The following is a 23,277-nucleotide window of genomic DNA, read 5'->3' as shown; positions in this document are numbered from 1 at the left end:
CAATGGCGCCTCTCTCTCTCTCTCTCTCTCTCTCTCTCTCTCTCTCTCCTTTTGTCTTGAGTTTTGTAGCTCAATTGACAATTCTTGGTGTTTCCAAATGAAGATGTTAGACTTTTTAATTTTTTCTCCCCAAACTATCAAATTATAAAAAATAAATGAATAAATAAACAAAGGTCTCTTACTTGTTTTTTGATAAATTATTACAACAAGCAAGACATAAAATATTTGAACTCTATTTCTTCTTATAAAAAAATACCAATTAATATCATTGAGTTACGTGACTCTCTTAACTAATTTCAAATCCAATTCAATTGAGATTGAATCAAAGAGTGTGGTTAAAATATGAAAAGTTATAATATATATATATATATATATATATATATATATATATATGAAATATTGGAAGAACAATTACATATGATAATCTAATATCCATGGCACTAAATATTCTCTCTCTCTCATAATTTTTTTATAATCTCTTAATCAATATTTTTTATAATCTCTTATTCAATTAAATTGAGATTGAATAATGATAATAGAATTTATTTTATAGGAAACGATGGCAATTTTTTTATTACTAAACTAAATCACTATAAGTAAAAGCAAAAAAAAAAAAAAAAAAAAAAAGAGAGGATATAATAGAAAAAACAAAAATCCAATGCTCTCCCCAAATCCATCTCAAAGCTATCAATCGGAGACTCCAAATAAGTAATTAATATAATAAAAAAGTTACTTGATATACTAAGAGTATTAGTTTAAGAAATATTTTTAAAAACTTTTTATAATAAAAGAAAAAGCAACTAGCTTTTTTAACAGTTTTTTTATATTAATTTATCATGTAAGTGATATTATCACTTTTTTAAAATTGTCTATTAACAAATTTCTTAAGAACACCTGTTAATCGAACCAATCTATATATATATATATATATATGTAAGTGCACAATTGCACCTGGACCCAAAAACAATCACGGGCTCAGGCCCAATGAGCCTTAAACAATAAAATTTGTAGAGAGTGGGCTTGAAACCTAGGTTAGAAGTACTGGGAGCTTGATAACAGGCTTTTATAAACAAATACAGGTAAATAACGAACAATAATTGCAATGGATCTCCTCGGACTCGAGTCGATGACTACTTCTTCATTATTTCTCTTTCTTCCTTAAATATTACAATTTCTTAATTTCTTTCTTAGTTCCCGATCCCCTTTCTCTTAGGCCTTTACCCCCCTTTTATACTTCCCTCCCTGATACTTTTTGAACAGTGACTAAAAGTTTCCACCTCACTGTTCAAGGGTCACCTCCCCATTAATGTGGCCAGGGAGGTAGGTGCAGAGCCTTTAATGCGGAGGTGGCAGCCTTTGCTCTTGATATTTTCTTTAATACTAGTGCATCTAGAAGATTCAGGATGTCTCCTTTTAACCATTAGTCTTTCCAGAGTTGTGCCTTGACCTTTATAATGAAATCTTGAGTTCTCTTGGATCTGTCCGAGGTGAAACTCTCCCTCGACTGTATCCTCGGACCCTCGGCGTATGGGCCAACTCATAGAGTTTAATCCTGGAGCAGGCCGGCCCTCCATGTTACAGTCCAAAGGCCCATATGCCCACTTGGGTCCTTTTACTCCCCACAATAGCCCCTAAAAACTCTATTTTTCATCATCCGAGGAGAAAAATAGGGTTTTGACCCAATCAAACACTTTCCCCACATTTTCTGTAAATAACTGCACGTGTGAAAACCGTTTCGCGTTCCAGAGGGTGACACTTGGCGGTTTTATTTTCAAAAGCGCGTGCATTTATTACCGTAAGTTATACCTTGTCCCCCACGTTCAACGGTGAGATGAGCATCCAACGGTCCTTGTTACTCCATGAAAATTTGGGCGGGACAAATACAATTTCGAGGTCGCTTCCCGCACGTCGTGACGCTTCGGGAACCTGCGCCTTCATTTATTTCTCCAGAGGCTCATCCCATCAAAACATCAGCAATCACCTTTTGTCTGCACAAATCCATGGAAACTCGCACAACTTCAAGTCTGTAAGTTCCTGTTCCTTTTTTCTCTTAACCCTTTCTCCTCGGACCCTATCCTCGGCTCCCCTTATAATCATTCTCCCTCTTAGAATTTAGCTTTTCGTTCCTGTCTGATGGGAAAGTTCAAGTGTCTAGTTGATATCGCCGCTGGGATGGAAGGCTTTAGAGCTAAGTATCGTATTCCCAGCGACGTAGGTTTAAAATACTGCCCGGTGGAAGCTGTGGCTGGTTCTAGGAAGGCTGGAGAGGTTATCATCCCAATGGTAGCCTTCGTAGAAGGTGGGATGACCCTCCCAATGAAGCCTGTAACCAGGGAGTACCTCCGCAACCACCGGTTGTGTCCCGATCAGTGCGCCCCAAACGTTTTTAGAGTTTTGGGTAGCGTCGACGCTCTAAACGAGCAAATGGGTCTGAACCTCACCTAGCATGATGTCGTCTTCATGTACGAATGCCACAAACTCACTGGAGTAGGTTACTACATCAAATCCCGCTCCAGCGTAGTTAGGTTGATCTCATGTTTGCCCAAGTCCAATAAAGGCATGAAGAATGACTACCTCATCATCTCTGGCAATTGGCACGACGGCCCCCACTGCGTTGTTGAGTGGGGAGATCCAGGTGCGACACCTTAGGATTTAACTTCCCCTAACTTCCTACATCATCTAGGAATATGTATTGGCATTTACTTGAGCACCTGACTTTGATTTATTATATGTTTTAAGTATCTGACCGTATTCCCTTATTTTGATGTTTCTCTCTACAGATAAGCAAAACGTACGCCCGCGCCTAAGCCACTGCAACGTTGCAGACTTGAATAGAGCGCTACGCTCCGAGGTGTTTGTTAGCAGAGACCTACAACTTAGAGCGGCCCACTTGATTTTGGGATACGATCCCGTCTCCTCGGACTTCCAGGAGATCGAGAAATCCATAATCGCGGGTGACCGAAGGCGTAGGAAAATCAACGTAGCCAGACCTCACTTCTTGGACGATCACGACATCCCTGACGCCCCTCACACCGTTTTGTACACACAGCCCATAGCGGCAGTTCCCCTCGCTGTGCACTCTTAGGCTATTGATGTCCCAGAGGAGCGAGTGTCTTCCTCGAACACATTGGACGAGGAGATAGACCAATTTCAGCTCGAGGACTCCCCACGACCTCGCGGAAACCCGTTTGTCATCCTTTCCGACGAGGAAGAAGAAGAAGCCGAGGCCTCTGGGATCGCGGGTCTAGTGATAGCGCGTCCAGACGACAGTTCCATTGAAGAAGAGATGGACAAGCTAAAGGATCTTATGACCGATAGAGGCGCCCGAGTGGCAAAGAAGGGGACACGGGGGTCCCAGGTTCCCCCGGCTTTACCACTGCCTCCTCCTCCTCCAACTGACCCGAAGCCTCCAGCCGAGGATCCCAAGAAGAAAAGGAAAGCGGAAGCTGAGGGGGTTGGAGGTGAAAAGCAAAAGAAGATGAAACAGCCTGCGCCGGCCCAGCAGCAGAAGTTGGACAAGGGCAAAGGGCGCGCCCGCTCAGTTGAAAGTGGGGAGATCAGAGACGTGGCCGAGGTGCGCCGAGCACCAGCTACCTGGTCTCCTGACTTGAGACTAGACGGCGCTCCCGTTCCCTGCCATTCTAGTATTAGGGCGGTCCAGCAAGGCCACGCTCACCACTTAGCCTAGGTGCTGGAGCGCCCTCTTCTGCTGCCCAAGGACATGGAAACCTTGGAGAAGATGGGCCAGCCGCAGCTGTTCCTCTCGTTAAAGAGGGGTTTAGCTCTGGTAAGTTCCACCTTGCACTCGTACCTTATATTCACTTGTAAATACTTTAGCATATTTAACCTCCCAACATTTTTGCAGTCCATCCAAGAAGTTTTCGCAGCTGAGAAATTCATGGAGGATTCTCGGAAGCGCGCTGGGATGGAGCAAGAACTAAGGCAAGAGGCAGAAAAATCCTTAAGCCAGGCCCTAGCTGAAAATGGGAAGCTCACATCAAGGTTGGCCGATCTAAAAAGAGAGAGAGATGGTGACAAGGCCAGCCTAAAGACGATGGAGACCCAAGTGGAGGGACAGCGTAAGCTCCTTCGTCAAAAGGATGACGAGCTCGCCCAAGTCCAACAGGCACTCTCTGACTTGGAAAAGGAGCTTACGCGGGCTAAGGAGAAGGCTCGTGCACATAAGCACGCACTGGAGGCTGCGAAGAAGGCCAGTTATCAGGAGGGGGTGATTAGAACGCAAGAGGAGCTGACAGAGGCTTTTGCGGCCTTGTGCCGAGAGTACTGTCAGCAAGTCTGGGGAGAGGCCATGAATGCAGTAGGGGTTCCTCAAGCTTCCGAGCTGAGGAAGCCCGAGAACATCTGGCTTCCCCTAGACATACAGGAAATTGAAGACCCTCTTGTTGCTGCCTCTCCTGCCCTTCCTCCTGTGGTGGAAGAGCTCGTTTCTGCTCCTACAGAACCTGAGGGTTCCCATAAAGAGAAGGACGAGTGCGGTGGTGCCGAGAATGAGTAGATCCAGAGCGTGGAGCCCCTCATTCCTTCAACAGACAAAGGGAAACAAGTCTTGTCCACCTTTGAGCTGGAATTGAAGAGTACTGAGGCTGGCAGCAGCTCCCTTCAAGACCCCCTTCCCTAGTTTAGGGCCTAGTATAGGAATTTTCTGTACTCCCATTCTTTGTATATAATTAATGAAGAAGATTTTTATTTCAACTTTCGTTCATGTTATCTTTGTTTTACTTTATTCTTTTTGTGCTTGCCATGAGAGCTTTCAATAACAGACAGTTTAAAGGGAAAATAGAATAAATAAGTGTAACTCCACCATGCAAACCACTATGACTCCAAAACAGCCATATAACTTAATTTAGACATCAAATAATGTCAAAGTTAGACAACTCCCATGACAGTTAAACCTTTTGTAACCTGACGTATTGCTTTCAGTAGGATGTAAGGTCCGAAGACCATTCCTTACAAAAATTTGTTTAACACTTAAAAATGAAGAACTTGAGATCCAAATTAATGAATGGTGAGATAATGATTTCCACAAAACGGGTGACAGGAATAAGAACAATGATAAAATATTAAGAACAGTGGCAAGGTTTGCGGTCCGAGGACCATACTTAACTAAGTTTCTGTTTGATTCTTAGGAATAGTAACTTCAAATGTTAATTTCCCCAAAGTAGGAGGTCCGAGGACCCGACATAACTAAGGTTCTGTTTAACAAATGATAAGATATCAATTTCCACAAGGTTTGTGGTCCGAGGACTACACTTAACCAAGTTTCTGTTTGATTCTTAGGAATAATAACTTCAAATGTTAATTTCCCCAAAGTAGGAGGTCCGAGAACCCGGCATAACTAAGGTTCTGTTTAACAAATGATAAGATATCAATTTCCACAAGGTTTGTGGTCCGAGGACTACACTTAACCAAGTTTCTGTTTGATTCTTAGGAATAGTAACTTCAAATGTTAATTTCCCCAAAGTAGGAGGTCCGAGGACCCGGCATAACTAAGGTTCTGTTTAACAAATGATAAGATATCAATTTTCACAAGGTTTGTGGTCCGAGGACTACACTTAACCAAGTTTCTGTTTGATTCTTAGGAATAGTAACTTCAAATGTTAATTTCCCCAAAATAGGAGGTCCGAGGACCTGGCATAACTAAGGTTCTGTTTAGCAAATGATAAGATATCAATTTCCACAAGGTTTGTGGTCCGAGGACTACACTTAACCAAGTTTCTGTTTGATTCTTAGGAATAATAACTACAAGCGTCAGAGGTACTCATAACTTTGAAATGTTAACTGACAAAAGCACATTTTATTAATAATAATACCTTCTAAGATTATTTACATTCCATGGGCGTGGTACAATTTTTTCATCTAGGTCAGCTAGCCGATATGACCCTATGCCTGCTACTAAAACAATGCGATAGGGGCCTTCCCAGTTGGGTCCTAGCTTACCCCAAGCTGGGTTCTTAGAAGTGCCTACAACTTTTCTTAGTACAAGATCACCAGGTGCAAGTGGCCTTAGCTTCACGTGGGCATCATATCCCCGTTTTAGCTTCTGTTGATAATAAGTCATTTGGACCATGGTTGCCTCGCGTCGTTCTTCGAGTAAATCAAGACCTTTCTCCAGGAGTCCATTGTTATTCTCCGGGCTAAAAGAGCTCGTCTTTAGGGTGGGAAAACCAGATTCCAGAGGTATCACCGCCTCGGCTCCATAAGCCATAAAGAATGGCGTTTCTCCCGTGGACCGGCGCGATGTGGTCCGATACGTCCACAGAACATGAGGGAGTTCTTCTACCCATCTGCCTTTCGCATCGTCCAACCTTTTCTTAAGCCCACTGACTATGATCTTGTTAACAGCCTCGGCTTGCCCATTTCCCTAAGGATAAGCTGGGGTGGAGTATCTATTTATGATACCCATGTCACCACAATATTGCCTAAAGGCCTTGCTGTCAAATTGAACGCCATTGTCTGAGATAAGTGTGTGTGGTATACCGAATCTAGTGACAATATTTTTTCAGATAAATTTCTTGGAATCAACATCTCTGATATTTGCTAAGGGCTCGGCCTCAACCCATTTAGTGAAATAGTATGTTCCCACAAGAAGCCATCTTTTGTTTCCTGCAGCTCTCGGAAATGGCCCCACTATATCCAATCCCCATTGGGCAAAGGGCCAAGGACTGGAGAGAGGGTTAAGAACCCCACCAGGTTGATGAATATTAGGGGCAAACCTCTGGCATTGATCACATTTTCTGGCATAGTCCTGAGCCTCTCTCTGCATATTGGGCCACCAATAACCCTGAGTCAAAGCTCTATGGGCTAAGGATCTTCCCCCAGTGTGGCTTCCACAAATCCCCTCGTGCAGTTCCTCCAGTAATGCTTCCGTTGATTCAGGGTGCACACACAACAAGTACGGTCCTAAGAAGGATCGTTTGTACAGCTTCTGGTCCTCGGACAACTAGAAACGTGGCGCCTTTCGACGTATCTTTTCTGCTTCAGATTTCTCCTCAGGAAGGATATCATTCTTAAGAAAAGCTATAACCGGGTCGATCCAACTAGGCCCGGGCCTTATCAGATGAACGTGAACTGTGCTGACGACGGTAAGAGTTGGCTCCAACAAATCCTCCACGAGGATAACCCTGGGCAAGTCCTGAGCCGAGGACGTCGCCAACGTAGCCAAAGAATCTGCATGGGTGTTTGCACTCCTAGAAATATGAGCTAAGACGAAGGAGTCAAATTCAGCTTGCTGACACTTGACCTGGGCCAAATATTCCTGCATTCTGGGGTCTCTAGCCTCCATGGTTCCCATGACTTGGCCGACCACTAACTGAGAGTTCGAGAACACATGGATTTCCTTTCCACCCATCCTACGTACCATCTGCATACCTACCAAGACTGCTTCATATTCGGCCTCATTGTTAGTAGCCGAGAATGCCAATCTCAAAGATTTTTCGAAGACAATTCTCTCTGGGGACATTAGAACAAGTCCAACACTAGACCCTCTCTGATTAGCAGCCCCATCCACATACACTTTCCAAATCGAAGGCACTGCAGCCGTGATCACTCCAACTGACTTTCCATCCATGTGTGCTTCTTTTGGAGTTTCTTCTAGCAATGGTTCGATAAACTCTGCCACCAAGTCAGCGAGGACCTGGCCCTTCACCAAGGTGCGAGGCTTGTATTTAACATCAAAGGCTCCCAAAATGGTTCCCCATTTTGCCACCCTGCCAGAGTAATCGGCGCTACGTAACACCGCCTTGAGAGGCAATTGGGTTAGGACCACCACAGTATAAGACTGGAAATAATGAGGAAGTTTGCGCGTGGCGTGAACTACGGCCAGAAGCGCTTTTTCCAAGGGCAGATAGCACACCTCGGCCTCATTCAAAGACTTACTAACGTAGTAGACCGGTCTTTGCACCCCGCTTTCATTCCTTATAAGGACCAGGCTCACCGCGTGGACGGCCACTGCCAAATAAGCGAACAAAACCTCGTCCGCCTCGGGGCGAGACAAGATGGGTGGCCGGGAAAGATACTGCTTAAGCTGCTGGAAAGCTAACACGCAGTCCTCGGTCCATTGAAATCCTTTCCATTTATTCAACAATTGGAAGAAAGGACGGCATCGGTCAACTGACCGAGAGATAAACCTATTCAATGCAGCAATCATTCCGGTCAGTTTTTGGATCTCTTTTGGGTTCCGAGGCGGCTGCAAATCCTGAATATCCTTGACCTGCGCTGGGTTCACCTCTATGCCTCTGTGAGTAATCATGTACCCCAAAAACTTTCCGGACCCCACGCCAAAAGAGCACTTTGAGGCGTTAAGGCGCAGTTTGTACTTTCTTAGCACCTGGAAGGTGTCGGCTAGATCTATGACGTGCGAAGGTATTGTTTTGCTCTTCACCACCATATCATCAACATACACCTCAATAGTCTTCCCTAGTTGCTATTCAAACATTCTGGTCATCATTCTTTGGTAGGTAGCCCCAGCATTCTTCAACCCGAATGGCATGACCTTATAGTGGTAGTTCCCTGTTGGAGTAATGAAAGCAGTCTTCTCTTGATCCTCCAACGCCAATGGAATCTGATGGTAACCCTGGAAAGCATCCAAAAAACTCATTCGAGGATGTCCGATAGTGGCATCCATCAGTTGATCAATACGCGGCATTGGGAACGAGTCCTTGGGACAAGCTTTGTTCAAATCTGTAAAGTCCACACATACTCTCCATGTTCCATTCTTCTTTTTAACAACAACCGTATGCGCCAACCATTCGGGGTAGAAAACTTCCTTAATAGCCCCAGCCCTTTTGAGTTTGAGCACCTCTTCCTTTACAGCCTCAAAATGTTCTTTGGAAGAACGCCGAGGTGGCTGCCTTCTCGGAACAACGGCAGGGTTGACATTCAAACGATGGCAAATGAAGCTCGGATCTACACCTGGAGCTTCATACAGGTCCCACGCAAAAACATCAATATTGTCCTTAAGAAATTCCAACAACTCTATTTTCTCCTGGTGTGGCATACGTATGCCGACTTGGAAGAACCTCCCTGGGTCATCGGCTATTAAAAACTTCTCTAATTCCTCATAATGAGCCTCATCTCCTGTCATCGTTCCAGATGCATCAGGAGCGGCTAACTACTATAAGTCTTTGGTGATCGAAGCCGAAGACTCGGCTTCTGCCTGGTGCAGCACTGCAGCCGATATGCATTGCCTGGCCACCGATTGGCTGCCGAGGATTTCTTCAACACATTCCCCCGAGGGGAACTTAACCTTAACATGCAAGGTAGAGGAGATAGCTCCAAGAGCGTGCAGCCAAGGCCTGGCGAGGATGGCTGTATATGGAGAGTACGCATCAACCACAATGAAATCCACCTCAACCGTTTCTGAGTCGGATTGAACGGGTAAACGGATCTGTCCCTTCGGCACAACGGCTCTCCCTTTGAAGCTTATAAGCGGCGAGTCATAAGGAGTAAGATCTTCCAGCTTCAATCTTAACCCCTTAAATAGATCAGGGTACATGATATCTGCACCGCTGCCCTGATCTATCATCACCCTTCTCACATCATAATTCCCTATCCTAAGCGTAACTACAAGGGCATCGTCATGGGGCTGGATAGTCCCTACCTTATCCTCCTTGGAAAACCCTAAAACGGGCAGATTTAGCTTCAACCTCTTCGGTCTGCAACCCGACTCCTCGGCCTGAGGATGGAAAACTGCCATCACCCTGGTGGGAGCCGAACCGGTCCTGCCAGGTGCAGCAAAAATAACATTAATTGTTCCTAAAGCCGGCCGAGATGAATTATTCCTCTGATTGTTTGAGCCAGATTGACTACCCGGCCCGCTAGGTTGGCACAAGTGTTGCTTCAGTTTTCCTTCACTGACAAGCTGCTCCAAGTGGCTCCAAAGGGTCCGACAATTCTCGGTAGTGTGGCCCACATCCTGATGGTACTGACAAAAGAGGTTCTGATTCCTCTTCGCAGGGTCCCCTAACATCTTACCGGACCATTTGAAGAAGGGTTCCTTACGAACTTTCTCCAGCAACTGATGCACTGGTTCTCGGAACACAGTGCTCACGGCTTAAGGTGTTGCCGAGCCAGACTGCCCAACGTAATCTCTCCTCGGCTTGTTAGTGTGGTACCTGTCCAACCTAAAATCCCTTCTCTCATGCGGGATAACCTTCTCATTTCCCTTTCCTTGCTGTTGGTCTTCCTCCACCCTTTTGTACTCGTCAATACGATCCATGAGACGACGTACGCTGCGGACGGGCTTTTTGGTCAAAGATTTTCTCAAGTCGTGATCAGTAGGAAGACCCACCTTAAAGGTATTGAGCGCCACCTCATCAAAGTCGCCATCTATTTCATTAAACATCTCCCAGTAACGGTCGGGGTATGCTTTCAACGTCTCCCCCTCCCTTATGGTCATGGATAACAGCGAGTCCAATGGCCGAGGTACCCTGCTACACGTAATGAACCGCGAAGAGAATGCTCTAGTAAGCTCCCCAAACGAACCTATAGACCCCGATTTAAGGCCGTTGAACCACCTCATAGCAACAGGTCCCAAGCTAGAGGGGAAAACTTTACACATCAGGGTCTCGTTGTGAGAGTGCACCACCATCCTCTGGCTAAAGTGACTCACGTGCTCCACCGGATCAGTCCGGCCATTGTAGATGGTAAAGGTGGGTTGAGTAAACCTCCTGAGAAGCCTCCCCTTCTCAATCCTCCATGAAAATGGAGATTTGGAGAGTTGGTGCAGCGCCTGACTCATAGCATCGTTCCCTAAGCCCCTGGAAGGATTCTTCTTACGTTTGTGAGCTGGCTGGTCATCCTCCTCACCAGAGGACACTGCACTGGGGGCTGAGCATGATCTTGAGCTGTAGCTACCTCCCCGTTCCTCCTCTGAGGAAGGATTAGATGAGGATGGTGAAGACCTGCGTCTGGCGCGGCGTAACTTTCTATTCAAACGATTAATCTCCGTCTGCATGGCTTTAGCTCCATCCCCCTGGGTGGTGCTGCCCCCACCATGAGTATGGCTAGCCCCGGGGTATTCTGTATGGACGCTTCCCTCACGATCCCTTCGACGCTCAAGACGCTCGAAAAGATCCTCTGGCTGTGATCCCTGTGACTCCGCATGGGGAGAACCCAAGCCTGCCATAGTATCCCCACTCCTCCTAGACTAGACTTCCCACAGACGGCGCCAATTGTAAGTGCACAATTGCACCTGGACCCAAAGACAATCACGGGCTCAGGCCCAATGAGCCTTAAACAATAAAATTTGTAGAGGGTGGGCTTGAAACCTAGGTTAGAAGTACTGGGAGCTTGATAACAGGCTTTTATAAACAAATACAGGTAAATAACGAACAATAATCGCAATGGATCTCCTCGGACTCGAGTCGATGACTACTTCTTCATTATTTCTCTTTCTTCCTTAAAGATTACAATTTCTTAATTTCTTTCTTAGTTCCCGATCCCCTTTCTCTTAGGCCTTTACCCCCCTTTTATACTTCCCTCCCTGATATTTTTTGAACAGTGACTAAAAGTTTCCACCTCACTGTTCAAGGGTCACCTCCCCATTAATGCGGCCAGGGAGGTAGGTGCAGAGCCTTTAATGCGGAGGTGGCAGCCTTTGCTCTTGATATTTTCTTTAATACTAGTGCATCTAGAAGATTCAGGATGTCTCCTTTTAACCATTAGTCTTTCCAGAGTTGTGCCTTGACCTTTATAATGAAATCTTGAGTTCTCTTGGATCTGTCCGAGGTGAAACTCTCCCTCGACTGTATCCTCGGACCCTCGGCGTATGAGCCAACTCATAGAGTTTAATCCTGGAGCAGGTCGGCCCTCCATGTAACAGTCCAAAGGCCCATATGCCCACTTGGGTCCTTTTACTCCCCACAATAATAATAATAATAATAATAATAATAATAATAATAATAATAATAATAATAATAATAATAATAATAGGTAAAGTAGAGAGAAAATCTAATTAAATTTCAAATTGGAATTCAATTAGATTCTAATTTTGCACCATGTGTCTCATTTAATCTAAATTTTAAATTTTGTGCCAAGTGAGTTAATTTAGTGTAAAAATTGAATTTCAATTAGAGTTTAATTTTGTGTTATGTGTCCCATCTAATCTAAATTTTTAAATTTTTGTACCAAATTAGTTAATTTAATGTAGAAAATGATGAGTTCAATATAATAAACCATAAAAAAACATAATCATGTAACTAAAAAAAAAATTAAAATTTATAAATCATCTATATGTATATTAATAGGTAAAACTTAGAGAAAATTGAATTAGAATTTGAAATTATAATCCAATTTTGTGCCATGTGTTTAAATTTATGTGAGAACTACATCAGAATTATCCATTTAAGCATGTGCCATGTGTCTACATAAATTTTTTAATCTTTTTATCAAGTGAGTTAATGAGTGTAGAATACTAAGAATCTAATATTAATGAACTATAAAATTTCAAAAAAACAAAAAAAATCACATTTACTCAATAAGAATCACCACATGTTTCTCAAAAGATTAAAAAAAATCTCCACATAACAAAATTATAAAAATCACTACACGTTCTATCATATTCAAAATTAGAAAAAAAAATTATCATAAGTAGTATTAAATTTGGGTAAGAATTTTAATATGTGCCTAATTATGTTTATTTAAAAAAAATTGACTAATTATCTATATTTTATGATAAAAATTGTGTTTAATTTTAAATGTATCTATATATATATATATGCATGAATGCATGTGGCATGCTTAAAAAAAATTAATTTGATTAATTATTTATATTTTATAATAAAAATTTTGTTTAATTTTAAATACATCTATATGTTTGCATGGAGTTATATACTAGTTAATATAATAATATATAAAGATACCACTTAATTTAAAAGTTTAAACATATGAATTTAGGCAATTAAGTTATATTAACCATCTCCTCAAAAAAGAAAAAAAAGTTATTTTAACCATCTACTCTTTTCTCATTATTATTTTATTTTATATAAAATTTTACTCACACATATAATTATTAATTAATGTAACATAGATATGATTCCCTAATCCCCAAGACTGAATTATCTCTTTTAACCCAACGATCATAAACATGTACTCTCTCTCTTTTTAAATTTTCTAAAAAGGAAGATTTTATTAAAGCAACCCAAGGCAAAACAAACAAAAAAACATGTACTACTTGCGAACCAAAAATACAACTATTCCTGAGAAGGAATCTTTTCATTGGGGGGGGGGGGCCAATGGAACCTTGAAAAACGAGCATGAACAATCTCGTTTTGGGTTTTGCATAAATGAAATCTCGAGCCAAATATTATATACGAAGAATATCTATAAGAAATTAGTATTAATGATGTAAAAAACAAGTTAAAGTTTTAAAAGATATCAGGCGCTAAGAGCTGAACCAATAAAGAATCAATCTCTATTATATCGTCCTCTTATTTATTTTGTTTGGTACTTAGAACTTAGAAGTGACTATTGCGAGAGAGGATCTGAGACACAGAAGTAAAGGCCCTATGCTCTATAGCCTATATTGCTATGCCCCTAGTCCTACTTTGCATGGTTTTTATTTTATAATTTTGGGCGTGTATATATTTAAAAAAGAGGATTTTTCTAAATCAATTTAAGAAAATTGTGATAGAAACACAAAAAAGTGATTAATTTTTTAATTTTTATAAAAATTCCTTAAAATAAATAATTAATACATGCTCTAATAGGATATATTAACCAATTATATATATATATATATATATACACAGTAAGTTTAGTACCAAAAATTTTTTCATAATTTTACTACAATTTTATTACATATATTATATGACGACTTGTGACTGGTGAAAATAGAATAGTAAGTCCATGTAAATTCATAATTTTATCACTTACGAATTATTACGAAAGTTATGATAAAATTGGGAAAAAATTATTACAAAAATTATGATAAAATTGTGAAAAAGTTCGTAACGTTAAATTTAGTAGTATATAAAAGTATAGTTACCAGGAAATATATAGTTTAATGTTAAAAGAGAATCATTTTGGGGCTTGTTTCTCTGGCTCTTTATGCATGCATTATTTGGTCACCCGCATGCCCAATAACTCAACTACCCACTTACAAGAAAGACTCACCCATTACGTAAAAGAAATTAAAATCCCTATCTCCATCTCTTTCTATCTTTGTTTTTTAGCTTCAGAATCTGTATGGCCGTACAAATTCCAAGCTCACGTAAACCAAGCGATAGTTACAATATTGAATATGCACAGACTGCCCAGTAATAACTCAGTAAAGATCCCACAGGCTTGACCGTACAAGTCCCTGTCTACGCGTAAACGCAACAACAACAACACTAGTTACGATAAAACTGTGTCATGTTTTGCAGGTCACAATTTGGTTCTGTTCTAACTCCGTGCACTTCTGCATTTACTGCTCATTTGTGTACTGCCGCGGTGAAAATTATACGAAATTTACCGCTGCCCACCATTGATTGTCAAGTCCCGAGGAGTTTAAGTTAATAGGTAAGAGTTTTGTTAAAATTATGATTAAGTGATTGAATTTATTATTTTTTAATTGTTTAAATTCTTGAAACAGTTGATAGTTTAATAAATTTTACATACGTATATATTTAAATTGAGCTGAATTAAAATTTATATCTTGTTTTAAAAAAATTATATGGGATTTGAATCTGAGTAATTAATACTAAAATGTTTATTTATTTATTATTGTTAATATGATTGTTTTACTTTTACCATTGATGAGTTAAGCCAATTCCATATTTTTACTTTTTTTAGCACATGAGGTAATGGTAGGGCCTCCTTGGATTCTCGAGGAGAAGGGGTATAGTATTTATGTAATAATATTTTTAATTTGTTAAAAAAATATGATTGTTTTATTATAAAAATGATATCAAATGATAGATTCTTATAAAAATGATGTTATCAATTTACAACAAATAAATTATGTAACCATTAACGACAAATTATGAAAAGTGAAATGTCGCATTACTCGGAAAATAAACATTGTCATAGGGGAATGATAAAGGCAATGACTAGAAAATGATATGCAAATATGGTGGAAGGTGGAATTGGAAACAGTATGAAAGCAATGGGAAGACACGAGTCGATAATGCCTCTACCATTTTCATACTCAGCTTTTCTCATGAAATATTCACATTTTACTTATGAGGCTATGTCTACAGGAAGAAGATAGAGTACAATGTGCATGACCAGTAATACCTCTCCCCCCAAATAAAAATCATGTCTGTATTAAAAGATCCTCAAAAGTAAAAGATCCATTACTAGCTAGAACAGTTTCTTTTTTATTTATTTATTTTTTATACCCATCCTCGACTTTATACACACAAGGAAAATCCCACTTGAGTGAAGATATAAACAAAGTAGTGTGTCAACACTCAACAGTCTAAGAACACTGACAGGGATTTGTCACGTGAATTTGCAGATTTGATATCCAAGAAAATCATTTATCAACTTAAACAGACAAAATAACAGATGAAAGAGTAAAAACAAAAGCAAAGTTAGCTAAGCATAGATGGATGGAAGGTTATGATTAGTTTTACTGATAGATTATAGAAATGCAGTGTTTATCTTTTAAACTAGTTGGAATTTAGATGTGGACAGTACATATCTTTTAAACTAATTGAAATGCAGTGTTTATCTTTTAAGAGACTAGTCCTGTTTCCCAAATAGAAATGATTGACTGCTTTTAACTTAAGAGTTCTAAGTTTTCCTTTTCAGGAAAACTTCATATTCTCATTTCTATTAATGAAAATAGAGAAAAGAAGAGAATTAACAAGAAAAATCAAACAAACTTTATCAATTACTCGATTGTTATACCCAAGCTTGTAAGTTGTAACACATGGATCCATATGCTACCATAGAAAGAGTTTTGAGTTTTGCTTTATTTTGTTCCATCTTTTTTCTTTGGTGTAATGAGCAAAATACATTACTATATAGTAAATTTACCGGTTAAATGGCACTTCAACCTTTTCTTCTGACCAGTGGCTTCTAGATAAGATAACATGACAAATTAGCAGTTCCTTACAATTCGCGATGGAACAACTAAGAAGCCACCACTCTATACACGGGAGACAATGATGTTCCCTAGTGTCCTATCATAACAACTACGTAGTTACGTTCTTATTTCTGTTTCGGCTATGCCTATCCAGAATGCATATATAATTGTTGGTTTTATTGGCATTGTGACTATATATGACTGTGATTGAAGGATCGCAAGGTTGGGATTTATCAATATGTAAAGTTAATTGTTCCAGAAGCGCCATGAAATGAACCATAAACATTATTGGTGCAAAAACTTCAACGGAGAAATCAACTACTTACTAATATATATGCCATGCCCCACAACCAATGACAAATTTCGTGTTACATGCATGTACTTCGGCTTTCGTAAATTCCACCAATTGAAATCAATTCATAAGACAAAAAATAAGTTCCAGCTATTGATATGTCTTTATGTAGCGGCTGGTGCGCGACAATAACAAGAGAATAATGTAGGTCGATTATATAGTTCTGTCAACATACTCTAATTAGAATACACTGATGGAAAAACGAAAATTGCAGACAAATTTAACTTTGATCCCCACATATTTGGTCTTTCCATGCATGCCAAAAATTAAAGCTCCATTTGCTGGCTTATCTATATTCTTTATATTTTCCATTACAAGTTTGGCAAAATAGAAAACGCATTGTTAAGCAGGTTTTAAGATAAAAGTTATTGGTGTGTTTAGTTTCTATTAAGGGTGAGTTTGGTTCGGCCTTTTACTTTTGGGCTTTTTGAAAAAGTAGTTATTTGCCTTTACTTTTGGGCTTTTTTAAAAAGTAGTTATTTGGTGCTTCGGAGATGTAACGCAAAAATGCACTTTTTCATGTCTACGGACAGAAAGCATGATTTCAAAATTTTACCAAATGCCCACATGTTTTCAAATTGTCAATGTGATTCTGGCCCAAAAAGCTTTTAACTAAACGGGCACTAAGAAGAATAGGAAACGTTTTGGAGCAGTAATATAAGACTCGCCGCAAATTCCAAACAAAACTCCACTCCTTAGCCATATTACCTGCAATTTCTTCTATGAATGAATGGATGGATTGAAGTTGAGCACTTAACCGGCTCAATTCCAGGACTAAAGGGTGCTACTTTTTCATTTTGTATCTGGCTTTGACGAACGAATCTCGTACTCAGAAAAACTAATAATGGCATTATTAATCTAAAAAAACCATTTTACAATTGTAATTACCAACTAAAGGAGATCTGTAAATATCAATTACCTTTTAATCAATACGTATATCACCTTGAGTTTGATCCTCAAATCTTCACTTTCAAAATGCATGACAGAGAAGGATAAAGCATCACATAGACTGTTTCATACAACTAGTATATAATATCGGCAGAATTGTCAACAAACACATCAACTCAGAAGTCAAAAATTACAGTAACATGAGAGAATTTAACATGACATGAAATTCCTATTATAATACTTATGGGAGTCTCTATAATGGGCATTGCTAATGTTTTAATCAATGGCAATGATGAGAAAACCAACAGATACATACATGAGAAAAACAGGATAGAGTGCAAGGGCTTTTCTCCTAGGGTTGACTGCTGAACTCATGAAAGGGTATGCAGCCCAGGAGCTCCACGCCAATGTCACAGATACCACAATCACTTTCAATATTACATTGTCCTTCAACATGCAGACTATAGCTCCAACATCCAGCGGGAACAAGCAATAACCCAGCAAACTTAGACTTTGGAAGAAGATTATGTGTCCACCCTGAAATAAGGATTGTAAACAAACGACAGCCAGAGTCAACCTCTTACTATGTATGAAGACTAACTTTTTTCTGTCTACTCAATAAAAAATAAAAATAACAGGGCATATGCACACTGTCATATCTCCTAGATTCAATTTATTGACATTTGGGTACTATCATAATCTTTTTGCACACAATCAAAGACTACATTTCAAGAATTTGGATGTCTAACAGGAAGGAAGCAGATAATCTAATACCCAAATCAGAAGTTAACGAGAGAGAAACTTACCAGTAGTAGTACATTCAATGTCAGAATTACAGCACCAGCAGCAAGAAGCGCAAACGCAACAGCAAAAACCTCAGACTGGAAAATATAGAAAAGAATGTTGGTAACAAGCCAAGTATAACATATTAGATTTAACTGAGAAATAAAATGATGAGAGGGATAAATTAAACAAGCATGGCCGCCCCCTATTGGGATGTACTATTAAACCTAAATTGGGAAATGATATCCTAAGGAAAAGGGGAGAAGCACAGCCACAAAAAGGTGAAAGGAAAGGATAAAAGATTGAAAACGAATGAAATATGAAGTACTTCAATTGTAGAGAAAAAATGCCTCTTTATTGGAAAGAAATACATATTTTGTCATTCACTTTCTACATCTCCAAGTTTTTTACTTTTTTTTTAATTTAAAATTTTAAGTGAATTTACACGCACACATGACACACTAAAAGTTGGTTTTGATCCCAATACCTTACCCTCCACCCTTTCCTATGGGGGAGGAGGTGCCTTTTGAGCTAGAGCTCATTAACCACACGTTTAAATTAAGTAAAAATTACTATGGAAAACGTAATCGATGGTAGAGAGTACGAAGATGATTAAATTAATGGCATAATTACAGGCTCCATAATCAAATAAACCAAAAATCTTTCTTCATTGGAAAAAATACAGAAAAGGTGAATTGAATGCAAAAGGCAACTGTGCAATTCAGGCCAAAAGTAATCTTCAATACTTCATTGGCCAGGCTAGAATAGTTGGCAAAAATATGTCTGGCTTTGACCAATGTGTATTGAAAATTTTTTAATACATCTAGGGGGGGAAAGTAGTTATAATAATGAGTTATGTAAAATGCTAGAGATGCAGTTTTTAACAAGAAGTCAACCAATTGGTTAGAACTTTCAAAGTGTAGAGACATTGAAGGGACAATTCGTGCAGAACTGAATCAGGAGAAGAACGGGAAAACACATACATAACTGCAGCATACATGGATGCCTTATTTGTTTGGCTTACAGCAAAAGCATCCTCATCGACCCAGAAGTCCATTAAAAAAATTAGGATAAATTACATTAAATGCCCTGTTGTTTAGAGGTGGTTTCAAATTAAACCCTACACGCTTTCAAAGGTGTTTCAATTCACACCACAAATTCATTAAGCATTAAGCCATTAATGCAAAATGCCTAACAAACTGACATCATGTCATGTGTGGCTTCAACTGAAATAGTGTTCACATATAATAGGGGCGAGTGGAAATAACAACACAAAATTGTTTTGTTAGAAGTATTTTCCTTTAACGATGTCAATATAAATGGGTTTTTGGTTTGATTGGAAATGTTTTAAAAAAAAATACAAGGTTTAATTTGAGACTCTAAGTTCCTGAGATTTAATTTGAAAGAACAATTAAACTAAGAGGGATAAAATATAATTTGCCAAAAGTTAAAAGCATTTTTAGTCCCAAAAATTTGGGAGACATTCAATTTTTTAGTCATTGAAATTCAAAAAGTTAATTTTTTATTTTTTTATAAGTAGTAAGTTTTATTGATGAGAACTGATAAATCAGGTATGCAGGGGGTATGGTAGATGAATAACACATTTAGGTTCTAAGATTACAGAAATTCAAAAATGTTACCATTATATACCTAAAATATTTAAAATGGGACAATTAACTCCTTTCATCTATCTACCATTACTTCTCTTACAGAGGTGGCTAGCAGACAGTGCGGCATTTACCCTCTCTTCTATTTCTTCTCCAGCTGTTAGCCACATCCCCTCTCTCCCTTCCCTTATAAAAAAAATGATAATAATAAAAAAAAAAGTTCTCTCCCTATATTATCTCCATAATCAAAACCCAAACTACCACCCAAAACAATCAATTCCATAACAAAGACAACAACCAACAAGGGAGTAACAATCAGGATAGGGAATCAACATGCAGCAGCAGAAGGAAAAAACACAACAATAAAGCAGTTAGCTGCTTGGCCGAACAAAACAAACCCATGCCAAAGCCATGTACTTGCTAACAACAAAACCCATCCCTCAAGCTCAAGGCTGCCATTACACTAAGCCCCAGGCCGCGAGACCTAGTGCCATTGCCTTTGCTGACCCACATTAGTAAACCTACATGCCAACACAGTGCTGACCATCATTTTCCAATATTTTCCTACTTTAATGTCAGTAATAACACAAGCAACCGTTACGTCTTGAACCCACAATTTCATTGTCCGGTTGCTATGGATCTGTGGGATATGGTTTTGGGTTTATTTGGAGTAAGCTGGGTTATGCCGCAATCCGTTTTGGGGCTCTTAGGGTGTTGGCAAGGCAAGTTTGATCGTCATCGAAATGGTTTTATTTGGTTAATTGTACCCCATGGCTTATTGTGGTGTCTTTGGAGGGAGAGAAATAGTAGGTGTTTTGAGGATATTGAGAGATCCATACCAGACCTCAAGTTATTTTTCTTTAGAACTTTATTGGATTGGTTGGTTGCTAAGCAAAACCAATCATTCCCTTCTTTTTTTGATTTCCTTGGTTCTTGTAATTTTTATACTTGAGTTGTTGACCCCTTGTACACTCCTTGTGTACTAGGGTGCTCCTTTTTTGATATCAATAAAACTTATTACTTATCAAAAAAAAGAAGAAAAAGAAGAACTTACTGGCTAATTTTGTCCTTGTTGATATCTATCTCGTCTCCCAAATGCATTCAATTCTAACTCCTATGTTAGATTAAGTGTCATAAAATACCGATTACCAAGATTGCAAGATGTAAACACAGTACGAAACATTATGAGCACAATTTGAATAATATAATATGAAAGACACTCTCTCTGTCAATCTGACTCAAAAATCTGATGAAGAGTTCGACATATAACAACACGAATTACTAAGTTTATTATAAAACATACTACAAATGTTGAGTACCAAGCAAAGAACTCAATGCCCCAAAGTTGTTTCTAACTTTCCATAGAAAAAAAGAAAAAGAAAATCAATAACAAATATTGCCACACTCAGTCAAAGGATGTTAGGGTTCTAATTCTAAAGTGAAAGAACAGAGGTACCGACCATAATACTCTCTTTTAAAACAAATTTTACATTTACATCGGGTCACTTAAGAAAGAAAACGAGCATCAATCATAAAGTTGAAGAGCAAGCATTGTAGTAATGATTAAATTTTGTCATCTCCTAACAACTCAAACTTTTAGGACAATTGGTAATTTATCAGTATCAAAGCAAGCAAGTGATCCTGAGTTCAAATCCTACTCCGCTCTACCTCCCATTTAAAATATCAAAAATCCGTTCCACACATGAAAAAAAGAGATACTAGAATAACCACTAAATGATCAAATTTGTCATTTCCTAACCGCCTAAGCTCTCGAGACAATCGATAATTTATCAGCGAACAAATAAGCTACAAAGACGAAAAGCAGCATTGAATAGCAATATATACGCGATCTATTGGTAGTTTTATGACTAAATTCATAGCTTAATCGCTAATTTATGAGTGAGTGAATAGGTAAGCTAGATTAGTGAGAAAGAGTAGAGAAAATGAATGAAAACCTTTTTGACGGAGGCAGACCAAGAAAGAGCGAGGCCCAAGAAGACAATGAAGAAGAAAGGACCCCAAAGATCCCAATCACGCAACGCCTTTCCAGGATCCTCTCTGTAAGGATTTGGAAACACCACCAGCTTCAAATTGCTCACGATCCTCGACAGATCCCGCTTCACCGTGTCCCACACGGGCTCGGTGAGCGTGTTCGGGGCGGGTCCGAACCCGGTGGGAGCGACGCGCGAGGAGGAGGGAAGGGGAGGCGGAGGAGGAGGGGCGGAAGGGACAGATGGCACCTTTTGATTGGACGGGGGAAGAGGGGGGAGGTTGGAGGAGATGAAGGGGGAGGGAGAAGGAGAGGTGGAGATTGGGATGGAAGCGCGTGGAGGACTTGGGGGACGCGCCGGGAGGACGGTGGCGGAGCTGGATTGGACGCTGGCGTGGATTAGGTTCTCGATCTCGTCAATGTCCGATTGGGAAGATTGGTGGAGAGGTATGGTGTCGCCGTGTGACATTTTGGCTTGCTTTTTTTTTGGTTTTTTAGAAAATGGGATCTGAGGGAGTGAGGAATGGGTGAAGAGATCTAGTGAAAGAGAATTCGCATTGGTAATTTTTTTGGTACGCGACTCTGTTGCGCTCTCGAGTCTTTGAAACTTCCTACTTCTTTTTTTGTTTTATTATTTTATTTAATTCTGTTGCTGTTAGTTTTAACGTGTTAATCACTTTGAAACGTCGTCGTCAAAGAGTTGACAGGTATTGAAGGCGTAACAAAGAAGTTGGGTCGGGTATCCGGTGAGAATATGGATCCTTCAGTTTAACACTTTGATCTACATCCTTTCAATTGAAATGGAGAGAATTCATTTAAGAGTAAGTCTATTGCTACATTTTTTCCGCAATTTTGCCACAACTTTATTACATGGCGACTTATTAGTGGTGAAATCATAGACCCTCTATTTTATTTCCATCACTTATGAATCGTTATGTAGCAAAATTGTGGCAAAGTTGTGGAAAAGTTTGTTGCACTAAACTTACTCTTTATTTAAACGCCACGATTTAAAGTAGAATAAATAAACTAAACTAGAGTTCATGAGTTAGCAAAACCTAAATGCTCATATTTTTTCCACATTGAATCATGGCCTTTAAATGAACATTGTTTAGAGAATCCAAACATTTCAAATGATAGTCTAGTGATAAATGATATTTTTTATAATGTGCCTCCCCCACCCCCCACTTTTTATTTTATTTTATTTTTAAAATTTTAAGTTGGGTTAATAATGGTGACAAAAATATTAGGTTATGAAATTTTAGGTCAATTGAGGAAAAGTTTGCATTGATTGGAGAATGGATTAGAGCTAATTGGAGATAGACAAAGGTAAGAGAAAAGTATTATGAAAATATCGTAAACAGTATATTCCCATCCAATAAACACAATAACACATCCACAATATTGCAGTGTTGCACACAATTTCATTTTCTATCCATTCAAAAAAAAAAAAAATCATTTTCCATCCAATTGGTAATTAGTAATTATTTTAAAAAAAAGTTAAAACAAAAAAAACATACACACGGCAACGTATCCGAATTCCCAAACGCACCCATTGACAAACCAAAGAAAGAGAAAAAAAAGAAGGTTCCTTCCTCTCCTTTTTTTCGTTTCCCTTCTCTTCTCT

The 23,277-nt window shown here is 39.3% G+C and overlaps 1 protein-coding gene across 1 annotated transcript; it reads right to left on the bottom strand.

The window, feature by feature from the left end:
• Positions 1-17,397: 17,397 nt before the first annotated feature.
• Positions 17,398-22,294, bottom strand: LOC142618817 (protein YIP4a). Its single transcript, XM_075791851.1, has 3 exons — positions 21,619-22,294; positions 18,080-18,154; positions 17,398-17,810 (listed from the first exon to the last, which is right to left on the bottom strand). The coding sequence occupies exons 1-3, from the start codon at positions 22,120-22,122 to the stop codon at positions 17,550-17,552; spliced, it is 840 nt and encodes a 279-aa protein (XP_075647966.1). The 5' UTR covers positions 22,123-22,294; the 3' UTR covers positions 17,398-17,549.
• Positions 22,295-23,277: the final 983 nt, after the last annotated feature.

Source organism: Castanea sativa, chromosome 1, assembly GCF_040712315.1.
Source record: "Castanea sativa cultivar Marrone di Chiusa Pesio chromosome 1, ASM4071231v1".
Lineage (NCBI taxonomy): Eukaryota > Viridiplantae > Streptophyta > Magnoliopsida > Fagales > Fagaceae > Castanea > Castanea sativa.
The sequence above is the reverse complement of the archived record's forward strand: the minus strand, read 5'-3'. Positions and strand labels throughout refer to the sequence as shown.

Excerpts from the sequence above, each read along its gene's own strand:
- LOC142618817 (XM_075791851.1), bottom strand. The coding sequence starts at position 22,122 with ATGTCACACGGCGACACCATACCTCTCCACCAATCTTCCCAATCGGAC. Across the intron at positions 18,155-21,618 it reads GGTCTGCCTCCGTCAAAAAG|TCTGAGGTTTTTGCTGTTGC; the intron begins GTTTTCATTCAT and ends TATATTTTCCAG. Across the intron at positions 17,811-18,079 it reads CATTGAATGTACTACTACTG|GGTGGACACATAATCTTCTT; the intron begins GTAAGTTTCTCT and ends TCCTTATTTCAG.